This window comes from Talpa europaea, assembly GCF_964194135.1.
Source record: "Talpa europaea genome assembly, chromosome: 14".
Taxonomy (NCBI): domain Eukaryota; kingdom Metazoa; phylum Chordata; class Mammalia; order Eulipotyphla; family Talpidae; genus Talpa; species Talpa europaea.
Window position 1 is genome coordinate 19879838 of NC_140082.1, and position 22650 is coordinate 19902487.

The 22650-nt window shown below is 47.6% G+C and overlaps 2 protein-coding genes across 2 annotated transcripts in view; both read left to right on the forward strand.

Annotated features, from left to right (window-relative positions):
• Positions 1 to 22650, forward strand: part of LOC311183687 (calpain-9-like) — a gene marked incomplete at both ends in the record, with an annotated part of 157990 nt that overhangs the window by 127867 nt on the left and 7473 nt on the right.
• The window catches only part of LOC311183590 (calpain-9-like), a gene marked incomplete at both ends in the record, with an annotated part of 28367 nt that overhangs the window by 1717 nt on the left and 4000 nt on the right, over positions 1 to 22650 (forward strand). The window contains 13 exons of the mRNA XM_084253141.1: positions 456 to 525; positions 3415 to 3533; positions 3877 to 4010; positions 6193 to 6361; positions 7214 to 7297; positions 8767 to 8852; positions 11158 to 11235; positions 14085 to 14245; positions 15534 to 15691; positions 15852 to 16060; positions 19655 to 19691; positions 20720 to 20800; positions 21928 to 21985. Of these exons, the coding sequence (XP_084109267.1) occupies positions 456 to 525; positions 3415 to 3533; positions 3877 to 4010; positions 6193 to 6361; positions 7214 to 7297; positions 8767 to 8852; positions 11158 to 11235; positions 14085 to 14245; positions 15534 to 15691; positions 15852 to 16060; positions 19655 to 19691; positions 20720 to 20800; positions 21928 to 21985 (1444 nt within the window). The remainder of the gene's footprint in view (positions 1 to 455; positions 526 to 3414; positions 3534 to 3876; positions 4011 to 6192; positions 6362 to 7213; positions 7298 to 8766; positions 8853 to 11157; positions 11236 to 14084; positions 14246 to 15533; positions 15692 to 15851; positions 16061 to 19654; positions 19692 to 20719; positions 20801 to 21927; positions 21986 to 22650) is intronic.

Below are 22650 nucleotides of genomic sequence, written 5' to 3' on the forward strand. Positions count from 1 at the left end.
CCATCACTCAGAATGCTGGGCATGGTGTAGGAAGCTGAGGAACAATGGGGTTCTCACAGGCAAGCCAGTGCCAGCCTCACAGAAGACGGGCTCTGAAGGGGGCGTCACAGGCAACAACAGCACCGATGGTTTCATTCAAACAGTGTGAGTTGGAAAGAAGACACCAAGTGTGCTTGGGGGGACGAAAGCCTCTGAGGGAGGGTCCCTGAGCGAGAGACCAAGGTCCCCAAGCAGAGAAGAGGCTCCTTCACTGACGGGCATGTAGGCAGAGGGGACGCAGTGGCCAAGTGATGTGACTGGCGCATCCTACCACGAGGCTGGGCTGTCCCTTTGCTTGTCCCTCCACGGGGAAAACATAATGCAACAGGAATGAAGTGTTCTGCTGCAAGAAAGGAGAGCCAGCCAGGAAGGGGCGGGAGGGCCAGGCCTCACTGACGATGCCCTCATTCTTCCAGGAAATAGTGAAACACCCAGAATTCATTCTCGGATGGGCCACCAGGACTGACATCTGCCAAGGGCAGCTTGGTGAGTGAGAGGGTCGTGCACGGAGAGCTGGTGGTTGGACAGATGCTCCTGGGGGTCTGAGCTGCCGCCAAGGCTCAAGCAGCACAGATCCCCAGCCACTCCCTGCACAGGGATGGGGAACATGACTGCTCCCATCTTCTGCTTCCCCCTCCTCCCCAGTTGGCCTCCTGCTCTGCTGAATGGGAGCCAGAGGACTCCACATCCCTGGCGCTTTGCTCCCCACCGGTTTTCAGAGAACAGACAGACCCAGAGGCGCTGCCTGGCTGCTGGCTCCATCAGAACATTAGCTCGGTTGCCTGCTAGGCCTCCCCTCAGCACTCATTGCCTCACTTGGTCTTCCCAACCATGCTCCCAATTTTACAGAGAAACCCAAGTTGAGGGAGGAAAAGTAAATTATCCAAAGTCACAGACATATATGATAAGCAGTGTCAGGGCCCCAAATTCCTCTTCACCACTTTGCCACACTGCCTCTGGGGTTCACGCTTTAAGGACCACCTCAACCCCCAGAGGAATGAACCAAAGAGAGCAAACTACTGTGAGCGGGAGCAGACACTGAGTTCCCTACAGCTGAGGTCACCACTGTGGTCTGACGGATGAAGTGGGACATACTGGGAGATTCGTGACAAGTGGCTGAGTTACCCTCCCAGAACTCAAAAGTCACACCTAGAATGATGATAGATGGTTGATACACAGACAGACAGACAGACACATGCATCATGACAAGATAAACAGACGATGGACAGGGAGGTAGGTAGGTAGATGATAGACATAGAGACACAGACATGGTGGATACATGGAATTATACATTCTAAATATAACCTTGGCTTTTCAAAAAAAAGAAAGTGTTCAGGTTGGTCTTCATTTTCTGAGGTGTAGCCCCCCTAAGAGGTTCTCCCTGTTCTCTTCAACATCTCCCTCTCAGTTGTCAACCCCATTCTTCCTCTACTCCCCTCAACCACCCCTCCACGCATCCCCCTGGTGATTCTCTTTGGCTAGGGATTATCATTCACTAGAAAATCATTGATGGGACTCCTTTGTTTTTTCCAAAGTTTTAATTTGTCAGTTTGGTATAAAACTATTTTGAAATTACAACTTTAGTTGATGGTTGATGACAAACATTATTTTTGGTACTTTTTCTACATCTGAATACCGTATATAACATATGAATGAGGGGCCTCCCCTGGTGGTGCAGCAGTTGAGTGCTGGGTTGCAAAGCTGCCCGCAGCCTCTGCAGCACTGGTTCGATTCCCGGCCACCGGGCGAGGGTCCCACATGGCGTGATAGACCTCTCCTGCCATCCGCTGTTCCCCTCAGCAATGTATTTCGTCAGTCTGCCTGTTCTGTTCCCTGCTCTGGCTCTGGTGAATTCTCTCACCCTCCCGCACTTCTGACTGTACCCAGTGCTTGTATAAATAAATAAACAAATCTTTAAAAAAAAAAATATGAATGATGGAGGGCCTCCCTGGTGGTCTAGGGGTTGAGTCTCAGTGCTATTACTGCTATGGCCTGAGTTCGATCCCCAGCCAGGGAGCTAACCCACATATGGTGCAGCAGACCTCTCCTGTCTACCACGCTGCTACCCTTAGCAGTGTATTTCAGTAAGTCCACCTGTTTTGCTCCCCACTCTGTCTGTGGTGAATCCTCTCACCACTCCATATGTGGCCTATACCACACTTGTATGCAAAAAAAAAAAAAAAACCAACACGTGAGTAAAGAATAACAATAAAATGGACAGCTGTGAACCAGCCCCCCAATAAGAACTTGACTATCACCAACACCATCGTTGCCCCTCCCTATCAGTGGCCACCTGCATGCTTTCACCCGACAAACTGAACTTTGCGGGCACCTTCACCCAGCATCGTGCTTGAGGTGGCCAAACCTATCCATTGGCACAACTCTATAGTGATCACTAATTTTTATCTCTTTTGGGGGTTTTCCCTTATTTTGAATTGTGTAAATAGCATCTGAATCTCTCTCTTCAAAAGCTCAGCACACTTCTGGCAGAATAGTCTCTGGCAATGATCAAAAAATGGTTGTGTGTCAGTGTTCCAAGTCCAGTGGTACAAAGAACTTTCCAGAAATGTCAACACCCAGGAAGCCACACTTGAGTTCCAATGAATTCAAGTGGTATTATCGACTACAAGCAAATACATTTGGGGTAGAATGGGAAGGTTGTTGGTTTAATAGGTAATTCCCAATGTCTGCTCAGACGTCTTTCACAGGCAGCAGCTAGAGCTCTGATAGGTACAGATGAGGTGCCCGCCCCATGCTCAGTATGAGCACATGAATGCATGTGGGAGTCTGTACAGTGCAAGCTTAAAACACTGCTTGATGTTCGCACTCACTTTTGTGTTTTCCTCTGAATGGGGGCTAACTTGAAGGTTATAGCTGGGGAAACCAGCAGATCAGTCTACAAATCTTGAAAATGCAAGATAAGTGAAAGCAGATGATGCCCATGGAGCTATCATTGCCTACAATGAAACTAAGTCTAGCCTGGGAAGGCATGAGTCTGGCAAAGTGCTCCCTCCGAGCTCACCCCAAGTGCCATGGGAGAAGCAGGCATGAGACGTCACTCACCCTGGCCCACTGACACTAACTCTCACAGCCCTGGCCTCCTGGCCTTCCACGGAGCTGACGTGCAGTAGAGCACAGTGACACCCACGTGGGCATGACCTATACCACTGCCAAGACAAGAGCTCTCTGTGCTAAGTGGGCAGGAGAGCTGGGAAGGGATCAGAGTAGAGAGATTTGCTAGTAACCTTCCCAAATTTTAAGATACAGGAAAAAACATGGTCACATTTGGAATGCCCCAATCTCCCTTGGCCTGTAGTTGTCATGTTTACCACAAATTAGCAGTAAGACCTGAGATTGATGACTTTTCACTTACAGGTGACTGCTGGCTGGCAGCTGCCATTGCCTCCCTGACGCTCAACGAGAAAGCGCTGGCCAGAGTGGTCCCCCAGGACCAAAATTTTGGCTCCGGTTATGCTGGGATCTTCCATTTCCGGGTAAGTGAACTTAAGTCACTGGGGCGCAGTGTGATGTCAGGTGTTTCTGCAGCTGCTGGTCATCATGGGTGCCTTGTCCTCTTGAGAGAGAACTGGTCAGAGAGCCCTGGAGTGTCCACCCGGCTCAGAGGGGACCACGCAGGGTCTTCGAGCCCATGTCAGGGGCGGGTGGGATGCTCCACACGTGGCTCCGTGGACAAAGCACAGCTGAGCCCATCGCAGAACCCACATGAGAGTTTCCTCCAGATCTGAGTGAGAAAAAGCAAAGTGATAACGTGGACAAAGGGGGGCTGGACCTCCTGTGAGACTCAACCCTGCCATCTCTCTCTGCCCCGGGTGACAGCTCTGGCAATACAACGAGTGGGTAGACGTGGTGATTGATGACCGGCTGCCCACCGCCAGTGACCGCTTGATCTACCTCCACTCAGCCTACCGCAACGAGTTCTGGGGCGCCCTGCTGGAGAAAGCCTATGCCAAGTGAGTGTCGCCCAGCACGGGCAGGCCCCTGTCCCAGGGAGACCAGTCTCCCTCCTGGGTCCTTTTCAGGGGACAGCTGTGGAGAGGGACACTGAGGCTCTGGGATGGCACGTGTGGGGCGGCAGGGCCACCCGCCTGGGGCCCAGGCAGGGCTGAGGTGGAACAGGAGTGGCTGGGGCAGCTTGCTGTCGGGGTCTAGCTGTGCCCATCCTCAGACACGTGGCGACGCGCATCCCTTTCCACCCCTGCATGTGGATCCTGCCTTTGGCAGCAGCCAGAGTGCAGGGATGTTTCTGGGCGATGTCCCCAATAGCACAGCCAGGGCAGATCCTCAGGGCTCCTGGCCAGTGGAGACTGAGATGTCACTTTCCCACTTCGGAATTCTCCTTTAAAATTTTTTAAATTGTAAATTGACTGTTTTAACCATTTTTAACTGTATATTTCAGTGGCATTAAGTTCATTCACATTGTTAGGAAACCATCACCCACACAGCCTCATCCTGCCAGACTCAAACTCTGCACCATTCAACACTACAGCCCCTCCCTGCCCCCCCCCCCAGCCCCCAGCCACCACCCTGCTACTTTCTGTCTCTGGATGTCACTAACCTAGGAACCCCGGCTAAGTAGAATCTTGACAGTCATTTCTAATCACCCAAGTGGCTGGAGTTCCTCTGGCAATGTCGCTCTCCAGCCCACCAGCTAGTCAGCAGCAGGCCATGATAGCAGAGCTCCCACGGGATCCCCTGGGCTCAACCTGGATCTTCAAGCTGTGGAAATCCGTCCTCAGAGACAGGAAGCAGGGAGGAAGGCCATGCTTCTACCTCCAAGTGGGTATGTAAGTGGCCAAATAAAGTGAAGGTAAACTGAGGCTCAATTAATCCTGAAATCAGCAGATTGGGATTATTCCTTGAAAGAACCCAAAGCTGCTCCTTTGCCCACCTGCCCACCTGGTCTGCATAAACCCCCTCGGTGCCACTGACAGGCTTGGGGTGAGCAAAGGGGATGCTTTCCAGGCCTGGTGGGGGCAACCAGTCCTTCAACGAGTCCTACCATCAGGGACCCCTCCTCTCTAGGGTCAGCTTCTCTGCTTGGGGCTGTGTTGGGTGTGGTTTCATTCTCCAGGAGCTCAGAAGAGGGAACCCCTCACCTCCCCACACCCCAAGCTGTGCAAAAGGCTTGAGTCAGTTGGTAGGATTTGAAACCTTTGCCTCAGGAGAAGAGTACAGAATAGGTTTCTTAAAAAGAAGGCAAATTAGCTCATAGAAAGATGTTCAACATCATTTGTCATTAAGAAAATGTAAATGGGGGCCTCCCCGGTGGCACAAGGGATTAAGGACAGCACTATGAAGCAATCCCCAGCCTCTGCAGAATGAGTTCGATCCTGGTCGGCCAGAGGAACCCGCATGGCGCAGCAGACCTCTCCTGCCTCTCCCGCTGCTCCCTTCAGCAGTGTATTTCAGTCAGTCTGCCTGTTCTGCTCCCCACTCTGTCTCTGGTGAATCCTCTCACCCCTGTATCTCTGGCCTGTACCCCAGCTCTTGTATGCATAAATAATAAATCTTTAAAAAAAAAAAAAGAAACTGCAAATGAAAACAATAGTGAACATTGCTACACACCGACAGTTTATTTTAGAATTCAAGCAGAGTATACATCCATAAAGTATGTGTCTACATGCACATTCTGTGTGTCGGTATGTGTGTGTACAAGTACAGACATGTTACGTGTGCAGTTGTGTGATTGGAAGTACCTGAGACCAGGCAGGAAAAGTTCCTTACCTCTCTTTCTACACGACTAATTCTTTCTTGATCAGGTCCTGTGAAGAGAGAGAGAGACTTATTTAAACATCACAGCAGCCCTAGAGGGGAGAGGACAACTGTCCCCCCACTTTGCAAATCATGAAACTGAATCATGAGCGTGTTCGCACAACACTCAGCTTGTAAGAGGTGGGTCTGGCACTTGAACCCGCAGTCAGAGTAACCCACACCAGGCTCCTATCTCACAGAGATTTCTTGTGTCTTCAGAGCATCAAGTAAATCCCAAAACCTACTTCCCATCTGCCTTCCATGCCACCCAGCCAGGGCAAGCCTTGGAGGTTTCTGATACAGTTAGAAAAGCTTCTCGCTTGGGGCCACCTGGTGGCCTTCCTCATCCCTGCAGCCGTTTCCAAACTTCTGGCTTCACAGGTTGAATGGGAGCTATGAGGCACTCTACTGGGGCAACACCATCGAGGCCATGGTAGACTTCACTGGGGGTGTACCTGAGACCTTCACAAATGAAGAGGCTCCAGAGAACTTCTATGAGATTCTCGAGAAGGCCTTGAAGAGGGGCTCTCTGGTGTGCTGCATCACCGATGTAAGTCGCTCACCTGTCTCTCCCTTCCAAGCTCTCTGCCAGAGTCAGAGGCATGAGCAGGTGCCCTGAGCACACACAGGAGGGCTGGCACTTCCAGGACTGGGGAGTGGCAGTGTTTGTTTATTTCACTCAAATCAGAAGTTTCTATTTAATGTCTTTCAAATTACGAAGCTCGGACACCCTTGCTGTGTCAGGTAGAACAATCCCGACAAATCTCTGTCCCTTTCTCTACCCCAGCGGTGCTGTGTGTCCCCTTCTCAGCTCTGCCCTTGCTCATACAAGCAGCCACACACACTCAGGAATGCAGGGCTGGGTTTGATTTCATGAAATGAAACCCTACTGTTTTCTTCAATCTTTGTTGATGTCACACATCATGAAAAATATATCAGTAGGTACTTAACAGTATTTTTTCTTATCTCTTTATGTACACATACATAGTTTTGCCTCGTCAAGTTGTGAAACTTATCCAAGTTTTCTCTTTCCTCTTGAGTTAGCCTTGGGAATTTTCTCTTTGCTACTAAATGACCCATCTCCTGGTGTTTTCAAGCTGGTGACACGGAGCTGAGTGTAACACAGTGTCTCCTCGTGCTTATGACTGTGCACCCCCATGAGGAGATGATAAGAAAGTTCTGTTTGGGGCCAGAAAGTCAACTCTTTGTTGGGAATGAGGGGCTTCTCATCCTGGGGAGAGGCTGCGAATGACTCATTGTCACTGCTAAGGGGCCTCCTGTGGAACATTTTGTGTGTCCCTTCCTCCTGGGGAGCAAAGAGGCCGGGCAGGGCAGAGTTGGGTCTGGCCTGGTAAGGGAGTGACTTGACGATAGGCCTAACAGTGCTATTTTCATGTTTTAGGCCAGAAAGACTGCAGAGTCCAAAGCCCGGGACCCTTTTGGTCACATTAAGGGTCACTGCTACACTGTGACGGGAATTGATCAGGTAGGTGACGTACACTCCTGCTGGTGGGTGCAGGGACAGCTGTGACCATGCTCGTCCTTTTCCTTAGTGTGTTGAAGCCTAAACTGCTTTCAGACTTCAGAGAATGTGTCATCTAGAGGAGGCAGCCAGCATTCAAAACTGAGAAACAGGGAAGAAAGCAACATGAGCTTCCCTCATAGTTCCCAACTTGTGCAGCAGATAGGAGAGCCTGGTCTTTGTTTTTCTTTTCTTCTCTAATTTCACATCAATCCTGTAATAGCGTTCTCCAGACAAAAGTCTCAATAGGATGGCTGGGTGGCTGGCTGGCTGGCTGGATATATGGATGTATGGATGGATGGATGGATAGATGGATGGATGGATGGATGGATGGATGGATGGATGGATGGATGGATGGCTGCATGGATGGATCGTAGGTAGAGATAGATGGATAGATGGAGATTGGTACAGATACAGATGCACAGTGGACCCTTGATGCAGGGGCACTGGCTGTTGACTCCTCAAAAGCTTAACTGCAATTGTCTTTTAGTGTCTGGGGGGTATTGGTTAGAGCAACCCTCCACCTCTATGGATACCAAAATTCACAGATGCCTAAGCCCCTTATAGCTGGTTCTCCAAATTCAAGATTCAACCAACAAAGCAACATCCAGGGTTAGTTGAATCTGAACTTGGAACTCTCTGATAGAATAAAATCCAAGAAAGTGGAGCAACTCAGTTCGTTCACACTGATATTGTTTTGTCCTGTGTAGTGTAATGTATGTGTGCATATACATATATACGTGTGTGTATATACATATATTCCTATGTGTATATACACATATACATATATACCTATATCAGGGGAAACTGCTCTGAGAGCTCAAATTTCTGGCTAGTTGATGAGCAGAAGTCTTATTTTCTCTTTCTCCAAAACCCTTGTGAGCTGTGCAGTTCCTGCCCCAGAGCAGAGTAAGGACGGCTGGCTGGGCTTTCTTTCCTGACTCGAGGCTATAGATGTGGAAGGCAGAGATCCTCAGATGACACCCCGAATGGGAGACTATTGGATTTGGAAGATTTAGATGTGGTTTTTATTTATTGTTGCTGTTTAAATTCCCAACATGTGTTTCTGTGCTTGTCGTTCAGCTGTGAGTAAGAGGCTAAGGATGAAGGAAAGTCAGGAGTAGCTCACTGAGCACTTCTGAGAATTGCTCTTCACCTTTCTCTGTGGATTCTGAGGGTCCCCAGATAAACAAGCCTCTAGGGAATTTGCAATCTAGTAAGTCACTCATTCATTTGGAGATTCACATCACGTTAGCCACTATGTTTAGCAGGACAATTCTGAGGGCAAGTTAAGAATGGATGAGTTTTGACATGTTTTTAATGTTTATAAGTCAAGAGGCTTCGGGTAAAGCCAGCCCCAGCTGAGAGGAACCACTCTGGAACTCACACATGAACTGATCCTTTCACATTCCCCTGCTGCCTTTTCCTTCCAGGTAAACTTCCAAGGCCAGAAAACTGAGCTGATCAGAGTCCGGGACCCTTGGGGTCGCGCCAAGTGGTATGGGCCCTGGAGCGACAGGTGAGTCCCCACCACGTGTCTCTGGCTGGCTCCAACCTTAATGCTGTTCATGGGGTCCAGTGGGCCAAGGCTGGCTGGGGTGTCCTGGGAAGGAGGAGAAGTTTGTATCACGTGCTCCCCTTTCTTCTGGATGACCTCACCTCTTTCCCCTTCATCCCCTGGGGCCCACCTTGCAGTCAAACTTGACTCTCAAGGAAGACTCTTAGAGTGGCCTTTTATCTTCCCTGGGATTGTATTCATGTTGGTGACTGTGTTGCCTCCCATACGGATAGTTCATATCCCCATGTATCTGGGGTTTTATCTCCACATATGAGTGGCCCCAGTGAAGTGTGTGTGTGTGTGTGTGTGTCTGTACGTGTGTCGTGGCAATGAGTAATTTGGGTGTGAGAATCGCTGAGTGCTGCCAGCAGGTCAGTTTTGGCCTGCTGGCCATTGGCCAGAAGCCCAGTGGCCCAGGAGAGGCAGACAAAGTGGAATAGGAAATTCAGCCACTACGACTGCTCTGATGACCAGCATTATTTATTTGACTGCAATTATAGGAAAGGTCTTCCTTTCAGGCCTGTGTCCCCTCCATGTCCCTTTCTGCCCTATAACATCGTGAGAAGTGGCCCCTGTGACTGGGATGATGGGAGGTACCAGGTGTGCACAGGCAGGTTGCATCCTGACCTGTCTCTACCGCCTCCCTCTCTCCTTCCTCACCCAGAGCTCTGGCCACCTTGGGCTCTTGCTGGCCTCTCTGCCCACCTGCAGCTCCTGGGACTTTAGGGTGTCTGCACAAATCTAGAACTTGATTAAAGCCAAGTCCCTGTTTGTCCTCAGCTCAGACAAGTCACCAGGGGGCGCCAGTCATATGTGTGTCTGTGGCTTTATTAACCAGACTCCAGCTTGAGGGCACAAGACTGACACTGAAGTGTCCCCCATCACTGCTCCCTTCCCGCCACCCCCACCTCTCCTGCCTTCCACCGCCCCAGAACCAAGGGACTTTGGCAGAGACTGATTCTCACCAGACCCACATCAAAGCAGGCATGAACTTGGCCTTCCTCTCCTGGCGGAAAGGGAAGGAAGAGAAATCACGAAATCAAAAGGAATGAGACTGCTTTTAGCACATAAGATTTATAGAGTCCCTTAACTTTGGGGACAGAGTCTCTAAAAGGACAAAGGCTACTTTTTCTTTCCCTCAGAAACATACTGAAGAGGGAGAAGTGTGTTTACTGGAACTCAGCTGGGGACTGCCTGCCTCCAGGTAGCCTTGGAGGGATGGGAGGGTCTGTCCCCACCCTGCTCCCAGACCCTGATTCTGCCTGGTGCCAGAGGGAGGCTGAAAAGCTCAGCTTAGTCTTTGGACCCATTATGTGGGTGTGAGCCATTGGAAGAAAATGGCCCAAAGGAAAAATCAAGGCTCTTAGTTCTGTTCTCCAGACCCTGCCAGGGGAAACCTGGAGAGAGGTTCTGGGTTCACTTGGCTCTTCTGAGCCCTCCCCCAGGAGTCAAGACCCACGGAGTGTGGGGAAATGGTTCCCCCCATGAGAGTGCTGAGATGGTGGCAGCGCCATTTGAACTGCACTTGATCCTTCAAAAATACGGGTTTAACTGTGCACGTTCATTATACTCAGATCTGTTACCTCTCAGCAGGTTCTGCAGCAACTGATTCAACCAACCTTGCATGATGGTTGCCTGAATCCTCAGATGCAGAACCCTCAGGATAAGGAGGACTGACAATAAGTCACATTTTGGTTTTCTGCTGCACAGGAGGTTGATCACCCCAAGTTGTTCAAGGGCGAACTGCTTCTGGAGACAGGTGTGTGTGTGTGTGTGTGTGTGTGTGTGTGTGTTGGAGGGAGGAGGATGTCCCAAAGACACAGTGGCCTTAGAGGTGTAATTCCCAATTTGGAGGGCAGTAGGTAGCTGCTCACCTGAGGACAGGCAAGGCCCCCTGGCAGAACACGATCCAGCTTCCTAGGGAAGTCGCAGAAAGAAAGGTCTTGGTAGATCAATGTCAAACAAGCTTGTCAAACAAGTTATGATTATGACTTTTCAAAGAGTCAGCTGACAAAGAACAGGGGTCAAGTGAGTTTCCCTGCCTGTGGTGGTCTCATGAGAAACACCTACTTCCATTGGCTGTGCTTGGAAATGTACTTTCTGACCAATCTCAAAGCCTCTGGCACATTTCTGGGGTCCATGGTATAGTCACTGACCAGGATCTATTCCTTTCATAACTGCACACCCTGGTTCCTAGGAAAGGGTGCTCCCCTGCCCCAAGGCCAGTACTGCTCATGACCCACGTGCTGATTTGGTTTATTCCTAGTTCTTCTGAGTGGCATTCTGTGGACCTCGCTGAGCAAACACGTCTGTGTCACCCTGCTCTGGACAAAGGAGAGTTTTGGTACAGTTCTTACCTCTTTATTTCTGTTAACTGCCGAACAGGTATGACAAGCCCCCATGGCCTTTGGGTGTAAAGAACACCCCATTTCTTCCTATAATTTTATCGTACGTTTCAGTAAATCACATACACCTCTCTCAAAACCCTTATATCCACCCTGGTTGGCAAAGGATTTAATATGTCACGTGTTGGGGACTCTCCCCATCTCCAGACTTGTTTAGAGTGTCAAGGGAATCCATGTTACCCAGGAAACAGAAGGCTCATCCTCCCAGCTCTCACCCAGCCTCCCTCCACTAAACCATCCATCATCCAAGTTTGTATTTGAATCTGCAGCCCAGTGAATTTGCATGCAGGCAGCAAGCTGCTCCCTGGGTCACTACCTCCAGGCCCAACTTGGTGATTGGGACCCTTGAAGGCAGCCACCTTTGGAGCATCTCAAAATACAGATCAGTGGGAAGGAATTCTTAATCTGGCCTTTCCACAGAGCTGAACATCTTTGCCAATAGAAAGTTGGTTAATGGCCCTTGATCTCTAGAAATTATTTCAAGTCTTGTTTCTTCCTATGGGACCTGGAAACAGTTGACTCTTCCAACTCTGCAAGACCACAAATGTGTGATTTCTAGTTCTGTTTCCTTTCATATATCACGACATTGAATTCTTGCCTGAGTTCTTCCGGTTTTATTTTTTGTTTTCATTTTATATATTTTTTACATCATTTTTTCATTTTTGCACAATGTGTGCATTTTCATGTTGATTATATTCCCCATACAATTCCCACCCCCTTATTTTGACACTAATCCCTCCCCTCCTCTCACCCACGCCTGCCCATTGTGTGTCTCTGGTTTATAGTTGCTTATTGATTTTGATTTTTACTTTATTATAATTGGTCTTTTTCCTGGTCCCTTATTTAGGTTTTCTAAATTCCTGCTATGGGTGAGACCATGCGGTATTTTTCTTTTTCTCTTATTTCACAGAGCACAATCCCTTCCAGCTCCATCCACGTTGCTGCAAATTGCCTGAGTTTATTTTTTCATTGCTGAGTAATATTCCATTGTGTATATGTACCACATCTTCTTGATCCAGTCATCTATTTTGGGGTATTTGTGTTGTTTCATAGCTTAGCTATTGTAAATAGTGCTGCTATAAACCAAGGGGTGCACTTGCCTTTTTGAATTAATGTTTCTGTGTCCCTTATGTCATTAGACACAAGCAAAACCTATTCCCTCTCATTAGATGCATCCCAAACTCCCCTCCTTTACATAACAAAAGATACTTTTTATCACTTTCAACACTAAGAAAATCCAAGTTTGGGGAGCCATTTGTCAGGATGTGGATAAAGACCAAATATATGAGAAATATACTTTGAGCAAATAAATGACAAAATATTTCTTATTAATTAAAATATCACACTGTCTTTATAATGATACTGAAACGAGCAATAAGCTCACTTCCTGTCGCTCCTCAAAATCAACCACTACAGCACCATTTGGGGGGGAAGAAAGGTTGTTTTTATTGTGAGGTCAACCAACAAAGAGATAGGAGGCAAGGCTCAAATCTGGAAACTAGAAATGATTTTATAGAAATGGAGGTAGAAAGGAAATAAAAGTTAGGCATGTAAAGTTTTTGGGCTTGTATAAGTCTGATTAAATAGTTACCAATGGATCTGTATATGAAAAGGTTTCCAGATTCTTGGGATGGACCCCTTGCTTCTGGGTGTGGTCTAATCTCTTCTTTTTTCCTGTTTTCTTGGTTTTGTGTCAGTAGTCTATTGGTCTGACCAGCTTGGAATATGGCTTAAGATCAATTTCTTCTGCACACGTCTGTGTCATAGGACTCATAGAAAAGTGTCACACAATGTTGCCTTCCTAAGAGCAGGTTCAAGAGATTGTCAAACATGCACAACTATTCTGAGGATCACCCATGGTTTCAATACTCCCAAGTTTATATCTGCAGTTCCTTTCCTTGGAATTCCAGATCCATATATTCAAGGATCTACTCAGTATCTCCCTGTGAATATCTACTCAATAGCACATCACAGGATCACCTGCCTAAACCTCAAATCCTTCTCTCCCAAACTTGCTACAACACAGTCTTCTCCATCTTCATCCATCCAAATATTCAAACCACGTATCTTCTTGCCTTTCATTCTTTTCCTCACATTTAATCCTCCAGCCAGTCCTGTAGGCTCAACCTTCAAAATATGTTTTAAACCTGATCACAGCTCACCACCTCCCATCCTACCAGCCTGGACTGACCCACCCTCATCTGTCACCTGGACAACAGCACACACTTCATAGCTGGTGACTCCACTTCTATCTGTGCCCTTTCTCATGGGTCAAGGGTTATGGGTCATGTTAACATGTCCTGCTGTTTCTCCATCTAATCAGAGTGAAAGCTGAAAGCCTTATGATGACCACCCTGGTCCACCATTATCTTTCAACATCATCCTTTACTGACTTAGCCCTCTTAAGATCTTGTTATCCAATTACCTGGACTGCCAAAAAGTCCCAACCCCTACACTCCAGGCCTCTATCTGAACAGTCAGAAGTTCCCTTAGCTGTTTATCTAAAATATCCTCCACGCTGCACGCTCCCCCTTCACCCTACTTTCTATTCCTTTGTAGTGCTTATATATATATCAACCTGTATTTTAAGCTTTTCTTCCTTTTTATCTTTCTTAACCTTTTCTTTACCTTTTTTTGGGAGGGAGTCTATTTTCTTCTCTCCAGGCCTGATTTCTCCCCAATCCTCCAGGACAGAAGCAAGTGCTCAATAACTGTTGGAAGATTGAATGAATGAGTAGGTCATGCAATGTCATCTCTCCACAGCATGTCTCTTTCCACTTGGCTGCAGGATGGCATTTGCGGACTTCAAGGCCCATTTTGTCAAAGTGGAGATCTGCTACCTCACTCCTGATGCCCTAGAAGAGGATGCCCTCCGCAAGTGGGAAGTGAAGGTCCACCAAGGAAGCTGGGTGCCGGGCTCCACGGCTGGAGGCTGCCGCAAATTCCTGGGTTGGTAGTCACCCTGCCCCTCTCTTTGTCATCCCCAAGTGTTGAGTCCAAACCAGGACATCAGTGGATCAGGCCCAGGACCCTAGAGAAGGCCCAAAACATGGAGCTAGACAGAAGCATTTCAGTGATGACTGGGAAAAGAGGATTGCAAAGGTTTGGGAGGACTTTGGATAAGAATTGCTCAAGGAACCTCCTTTGTTTTACCACTTGGATTATCTTCCCTGGCAAGTAATAGAAAACACAATACGCTAGTTTAAAAATAAAAGGAATTGGGCCTCCCTGGCATAAGGGGCATAAGGGGTTAAGTCTCAGGTTTATGCAGCTATCTGTAGCCTCTACAGCACGAGTTCAATCCCCGGCCAGGGAGGTGACCCACATATGTCGCAGCAGACCTCTCCTGTCTCACCTGCTGCTCCCCTCTGCAGTGTATTTCAGTCAGTCTGCCTGTTCTGTTCCCCATTTTGTCTCTGGTGAATCCTCTCACCCCCACACCTCTGCCCTGTACCCCAATTCTTGTATGCATAAATAAATAAGTGTTAAAAAAATGAAATAAAAAGAATTTATTGTCCTACATAATTGACAAGTCCAGAGGAGCAGAGTGGGCTTCAAACACAGATCGATCAGTGATATGCTTGTGATAGTCTGTTCTGCCCTCTTTGCTCTGTTGACTTCTCCCTCAGGTTGTTTCACTTTACAGGGATGGGAGGGCAGCCAGCTCCCCAGCCCTCATTCACTGACCTGCTCAGCAAGAACTCATAAGGGTCTTCAAAGAAAAGCCCTTAACTTCCCTCTACTGCGGATTTCTTAAGCCTCTATGCCTGGTGAATGTTGCTGACTGACTGGACTTGTTGCAGTTCCCTGTGGCAAGAGGGAATCATGTAGAACAATCAGCATTCACTCTTGGAGGTGGCCTGAGGTCACTTCTGCTCAAATCACACCACCATTGAGTGGGCCCTGGGAGGCAAGCACAGCACCCTGCACTCACCTTTAAAATGCCAAATGGGGAAAAAAAAAAAAAAGATGGAACAAATTGCAGTGGACGAAATGCAGAAGAATGTCTTTGAAAAGTTGCATGGGAAATGGTTCCAAGAGGTAGAGAGAAAAGAGAACCCTTTTCATTCTCCCAGGGGGTTGTAGAAAATAGGGCAAGAGGGAAATCAGGACAGGGAGAAACACCTTCTCAGGTTTGGGAGAATTTGATGGGAGTGGGTAGGATATGTGTGTCCCCTTTGCTTTTTGTTTTGGGCGTTTTTTCAAGGGAAAATAACCTGCCTCTTTTGTATGGCAGATACCTTTTGGACCAATCCACAGATAAAATTGTCCCTGACTGAGAAAGATGAGGGGCAGGAGGAATGCACTTTCCTTGTGGCCCTGATGCAGAAAGATCGAAGGAAACGCAAGAGGTTTGGAGCTGACGAGCTGAAAATCGGCTACGCTATTTACCAGGTGGGTAAGATGCCAAATTACAGTTGAGAATCCATGGAGTCCTAAGTTCTTGGTCCCTTTTCAGCCTCACACCTGACACTCAATGCCAGTCCCTCAACTGTGTCCAAGTAGCCGAAACCCGCAGCCAGGAAAACCACTTCCCTTCACACTCCTGTTGCAGTGCCCAAGCAAAGACGTGCACCTGAGCAAAGAGTTCTTCAGAAACCACGCTCCCCAGGCCAGAAGCAAGTTTTACCTCAAACTGAGGGAAGTTTCTGACCGGTTCAAACTGCCCCCTGGGGAGTACATCCTGATTCCCAGCACTTCCAAGCCCAATCAGGAAGCAGATTTCTGCCTGAGGATCTTTTCAAAGAAGAAGGCCATTACCCGGTGAGTTTCAAGAATCCCCCTTTGGTGCTTTACTTCCAGAGATGTCACCAGACGGTGACTGGAGTCATGGCTCCTGTCCTCTTCCATGATCTACTTGAGAAATCAGAAGGGATCAAAGGAAGGGTCTTAACTGAACAGCAAGCACAGGCATATTTCCAGTTTAGTTCTCACATGAAACAGTTGCTCTTTCCAACTGACCCCAGAACCATGCTCACAAGACACTCTTGGTGAAGCCTTCATTTTCCAGACTCTATTACCAAGAAGCTTCTGGAGTGGTAGTGATATAAGGGGGATGCCAGAGGTGTTTCTGTGCATGATAAAGGGGGTGGCTATTCCAGCTCTCAAGAATCACATATTCTTTCAGCTCCATTTTAGTACCCTTTTACATACCCAATATGCTGCCATCTCTCCCTCAAAATGTCTTAGCAAAATTATTTTGTATCGGTTATTTCTGTGGAATAAGTTTCTCTTTCATGCATTTACCATTCATAACTCTGTGGCAGATATGGTCAACTAATCTTTGACAAAGGAGCAAAGAATATGCACTGGAGGAAAGAAAGTTTGTTCAATAAATGGTGCTGGGAAAACTGGGTCGCTACATGCAAAAGAATGAAGCTTGACCACTACCTCACACCATATACAAAAATCAACTCAAAATGGATTAAAAACTAGACATAAGACCTGAAACCATAAAATATATAGAAGGAAACTCAGGTGAAACACTATATGACATGCACTCAAAGACATCTTTACAGACGCATCACCCAAAGCTGTGATAGTGAAGGCAAAGATAAACAGCTGGGACTACATCAAATTAAAGAGCTTCTGCACAACAACAGAGACAATAGCCAAAATAAAGAGAAACCCCACCGACTAGGAGAAAATTTTTTACAAAACACTAATGATGAAGGACTGATCACAAAATTCTACAAAGAGCTGATGAGACTCAACAAAAACAAAGAAAATAAATCCAGTCAAAAAATGGGCAGAGGAGCTAAAAAGAAACTTCTCCAAAGAGGAAATGCAAATGGCCACCAGGCATATGAAAAATGTTCAACATCACTTGTAATCAGGGAAATGCAAATCAAAACTACCATGAGATACCATCTTACACCAGTGAGAATGCCACATATTAAAAAAACTAGCAACAACAAATGTTGGCGAGGATGTGGAGAGAAAGGAACTCTCCTGCACTGTTGGTGGGAGTGCAAACTGGTCCAACCACTATGGAGAGCTGTGTGGAGATTTCTTGACCTACTAAACATAGAGCTTCCATATGATCCAGCAATTCCACTCCTAGGTATTTACCCAAAGGACAAAGAAACATCAATTCCAAAGAGCACCTGCACCCCTATGTTTTTAGCAGCACAATTTACAATAGCTAAGCTTTGGAAACAACCCAAATGCCCAAAAATAGATGACTGGATCAAGAGGATGTGGTACATATACACAATGGAATATTACTCAGCAATCAAAAAAGATAAACACATGCAATTTGCAGCAACATGGCTGGCGCTGGAAGGGATCATGCTCAGCGAAATAAGCCAGAAAGAGAAGAAAAGCACCGGATGGTCTCACTCATAGCAGGAATCTAGAAAACCTAAATAAGGGACCAGGAAAAAGAATAACTATAAGAAAGAAAAAAATCAAAATCAACAAACAACTATGAACCAGAGACACACTTTTGGGGGGGGCAGAGAAAGGAGGGGATGGGGTCAAAATCAGGGGGTTGCAATTGTATGGGGAATATAAAAAATAATCACTTTGGCAGGGGCGGGGGTGGGTGGTTCAAGTTTCAAGAACCTATTTCTTCTCCCAATGGAGACTCTCTAGGTATCCCAGAGAGTGACAAGTTCTACTTATTCTGTTTCTGTTGATTCCCATCAAAGTATCAACCTGAGACAACAAGATGGAGATGACGGTGGCTGCATGGCCTGTTCTGGATAAGGGACACAAGTATTCGAGCTCCTGTTAGTCCTTTGGCATTGTGAATTGCTATTACTTGTTTTGGCTAGTGGCATAGAATTGCACTGTGTTGTGTACTGAGTTTCACAATTACAAAGTCTGGTTGGGTTTCCCAAGCTGACTGCAGAAGCTGTGGATCTTTCTCGTCAGCAACAGAGAAGCAATGCAGTCTTTGATTGTTAAAACTCTGCTGCAAAGCCTTTCTCCAGTCTTCTCTCAGACACTGAAACACACTGAGGATGAACTGACCAGTATCCATTCACACAAAAGACCCCTATGCGAGATCCGTGCAGATCGGCAACTCCTGTGGCTGAGCCCATCTTTTACCCTTCTTGTTCTCTGTCCGTTAGGGGGGGAGGTCAAAGGTAACTCCATTCTCAGTGCATGTACAATAGTGAATAATGGAAGGTGATATTAAACCTAAGAAATGCAGCGTATAATCTGCTGTGATAGTGAATATCATACACATGCACCATCTGCTGTGATACCACAAATATCAGTAACAGACACAAGTAGCTCAGTCACAGAAAAGCCACCTTCAGCTAAATTTCCCTTGGCTTCATCCTCACTGGAGACTCCTAAACTATAATGAAAAGCTCTGAAAGGGTTATGTTGTGGAGGCCCGGGGGATGAGGGGATAAAGGGGACTGTCCTGGTTTCCTCTTAATGTTTGATTATTTTTTTCCCTTTGAATTTTCAATAATTTCTCTTTGGAAATGCTTCAGGATTTAATCTGTAAAACTGAATTTTTCCAGGGCCTCCCGTGGTGGCGCAGCACTTGAGCACCAGGCTGAGAAGTGGCCCGCAGCCTCTGCAGTGCTGGATCGATCCCTGGCGCGGTGTGCAAAGCAGCCCGCAGTCTCTGAAGTTCCCATTGATCCCCTGCAGCCGGCAAGGGTCCCACATGGTGTGATGGACTTCTCCCCCAGCTGTCCTCCCTCTATGATGCTGTTCTTTCCCTGCTCTGACTCTGGAGAATTCTCTCACCTCCCGTGCTTCTGACTGTACCCCAGTGCCTGTATGTATAAATAAATAAAACTTTAAAAAGAAAAACAACTGAATTCTTCCAGATACTTCCATATTTGATAGCAGAAGCCTACTCCTCCTCTAATCTGACTACTTCCCAAGTACTGTGGGTTCCCCTATATGTGTGGGCAGCAAAGTAAACCTGCTGTCACGGTTCTCCTGATTCCTCCACCTCGAGCATAGAAACACACCCTCCCAGTGGGCTCAAGGGTTCACATCGATGGGGGAAGGGCCAAGGGTGAAGAATCCAGCTTCAAAAGTGTTGGTTGGTTCCACCTCAACTTGCTCTATAAGCTTTTAAAATTTTCCCATGAATGATTAACCCTCAACAAGCTGAGTGTCTTCTTTCACAATCCAGAATGGACAATTACTGCTTGGAGTGATGACCACATGGTCTTCCTCCAACTTTCATGCTGAGCAAGGTCTGAGTGACAAGTGGAGAAGGAGGTCCGTGCCTGGAGGCTGCACACCCTGTGAAATGCAGTCACAGAAGAGGAAGGCTTCTATGGTACAGAACCTTCCAGCACCTCTGAACCCTGTAGCTCTGCAGCGTCTAATGGGGAAGTGAATCTATGATTATCAACATGGTTTTTGTGCCCACAGGGACATGGATGGAAATGTAGACATTGCCCTTCCTGAGGTGAGCCTTCTTGGGCTACTGTGGAGGGTGGGATTCAGCGACTGTCCTGGAAATGTCCTTCAGACCATAACATCACTGAAAATTCCCAAGTTCAAGGAATGGTTACCTCGATGCAAGGAAGTACCTTGATTCTAACCTCTTGGAGAACAAAAGTGACCTCTCTTCCAACAGAACTGCCCACTCCCTCTGTTTCCTGAGAGGTTACGGATGGTTTTTATGTGGATGGAATCTCGTTTAAAAGTATGCGATTTCAGAAAAGCAACGGATAAAACAAAAACGGGAGAAGCAGGTAGAATTTTTGACCGTGTACTTGGGGGACACATCAGTTCTCCCTGATGTTGTCTGTTGGGAGAGAGGTCGGGGCTGGTTTTATTCTTGTCCAAGGGTTGTAAGGCTTCCAGAAGATACTGATGTGACCAGAACCTCTGACACCCCCACCTCGAGCAGTGACCAGTTTTCAGGAAGGACTTTCTTCTCCTTGCTGCTCTCTGGGATGTAGCTCATGAGCAGACCCGAAACAAAACATCCAAAACCTTTACTGACCTTTTGCCATGCACCAGGCCCGGTGCTCTGTACTAGAAAGATCCTGCCTATAAATATTTACCACCTACCGTGACAAATGATGAAGCAGGGAATTCTAGTCAAGGTGGTGCAGTATGCCCTGGAAGAAGGGGAGGGGTGATGGCAGCCCTGGCTGGACCAGGCCTCTGCCAGGAGTCATGTTTCCACAAATCCTCTCATCTGTCAGGTGAGGAGGGCACCACCAGTCCCAGGAAGTCCTTAAGGACGTTTCCTCTAAAGAGCCCTCACAAGGAGAGGAAACTCTCATTTCTAATGATACTGGCTGTGGCCAGTCCTGGGCACCACCCAGCACAGGCATGTGAGGCTGCCATGGAGGTCCTGGCCTCTCCCCCAGCGGGCGGCACCACCTCCTGCCCAGGGCTCGCCTTTCCTGCTTTTTCTTTGGGAAAATAAATATCAATTACTCTCTTGTGGCTCCCAAGCAAGTTCCTCTGGTTCATTTTTAGCCTCAGAAGCCAATTTCGCCTGCTCGGGAGACAGAGGAGGAGCAGCGGTTCCAGGCCCTGTTTGAACAAATCGCTGGTGAGGTAGGGCTGCCAGTGCCCTTGATGCCCTGCAGGGCCAAGGGGCCTGGCCTCCCCCTCCAAGGATCAGGTGACACTTCCCAGAGAGGGACCCAGAGGCAACAGGCTGGCGGGGAGAAAACAGCCCTGTTCTCTTGAGAAGGGCTGAGGACGGCCTCCTCACAGCTCTCACTCCAGACTGTACTGATGGGGCCACAGCACCCAGCGGAGCCCAGCCAGGCCCAGAAACTTTATGTGGGAACTACAGAAAGTCTTAGGAGGGGATTCCTTTGACCTCTGCCCAGAAATTGGCACCTTCATCCTGCTCTCTCTGCTCTGCTGAAGGTGGTGTTGTCAGGACAGTTCCTGTGATGCCACCAATGCATGCCCGCATTTTGCCAGTTCACAGAGATGTGGCCAGGTTGGGCAGCTGCAGGTCAGGCAACGTGGAGCGTCTGTGCCCTGCTTCCTGCCCTTTCCCTGCCCGTTCCCACCCTCTCAGCTGCTCAGTTTGCTTGTCGGAGACCCCGGCTGTTTGGGGGTCGTGGGTGTGGAGGTCTTCCCTGTCCTGCCCAGGCTTCCTATGTCCTTGATACTGCTCTAGGCGTGTTCCCTTGAAACCTCTCAGCTGATAGTTGTAAATAATATTGGCCTAGGTCTGACTCTGCATTTCTCTCAAGCTTCTGAGCACAGCTGGTGCTGAGATTTAGTGGGATTTACTGGACCATCTCAGTCAATGGTTCTGAAATTCATCCCCAGAGCTTTCAAAAATAATCAATGAAGTATACTCCCAGTTGTCCTGATCAAAGTGGGATAAGCCCCAGTATGGGCATTCTTGAAGCTCTCCTGGTGCTTCTGCTGTGACAGAGGCTTGGACACTCAGATCCCAGTGTCCTCTGACACAGGAGCCATTTAGGGAGCTCTGGCTCAGGGCTGGGGGAAGCATGCCTGGGCTGGTCTGACTTACCCCCCCTCCTGGGTGGCTGAAAGCTCCCAGAGATGTGAGCAGGCTACCGCCACAGTACAGGGCACCCGGGCAAGCAACAGGGTGCTGAGGGATGGACTAGCTCTCAAGTCAAATTAAGCTCATCATTGAAAGAAACTGTAAGAAGATATTGAGTCACAAAAAGCAATTGTCTCCACTTCAACAGGACATGGAGGTGTCAGCAGAAGAACTCAAATATGTTTTAGATGCTGTGCTGCAAAAGAGTGAGTGTTCCCACCCACCACCCCTCAGGGATCCCCAGGGCTCCCATGGAATAGTGGACACATGATGGGCACACAGCCTGGTTCTGCTCTGCTCCCCAGGCTCCCTGCTCCAGGTCTGAGTTCAGGCAGTCTTTAAAAATAGCTTTTGTGGTTTCTTTCCTGATTCCAAAAATGATGCAGGTTTGCAGGAGGAAATTCTTTAAAATGCAGAAAAGATGATGACAAAGATAAAAATCACTAGTAATCTCAACACCCTTAAATAACTCTTCTTAAACATTGTGTGTCTGCGAACAAGTGTCCGTTTATCCTATGTTCAGTATGTGGATGGATGGGTGGATGGGAGGTAGGTAGGTAGATAGATAGATAGATAGATAGATAGATAGATAGATAGATAGATAGATAATAGATAGACAGACATTTTTACTCTAACAGCTTTGAGGTGTAATTCACATACATACAATAAACCCATTTAAAGCACACAAACCAACCATTCTTATTCACAGAATTATGCAATCATCACCACAACCAATTCTGAGAACATTTCATCACTTTAAAAAGAAACCCTGCACCCATTCACCATCCTTTCTCCACTTCCTCCTTCCCCTGGCAACCATTAATATACTCTCTGTCTCCATAGATTTGCCTGTTCTGGACTTTTCATATAA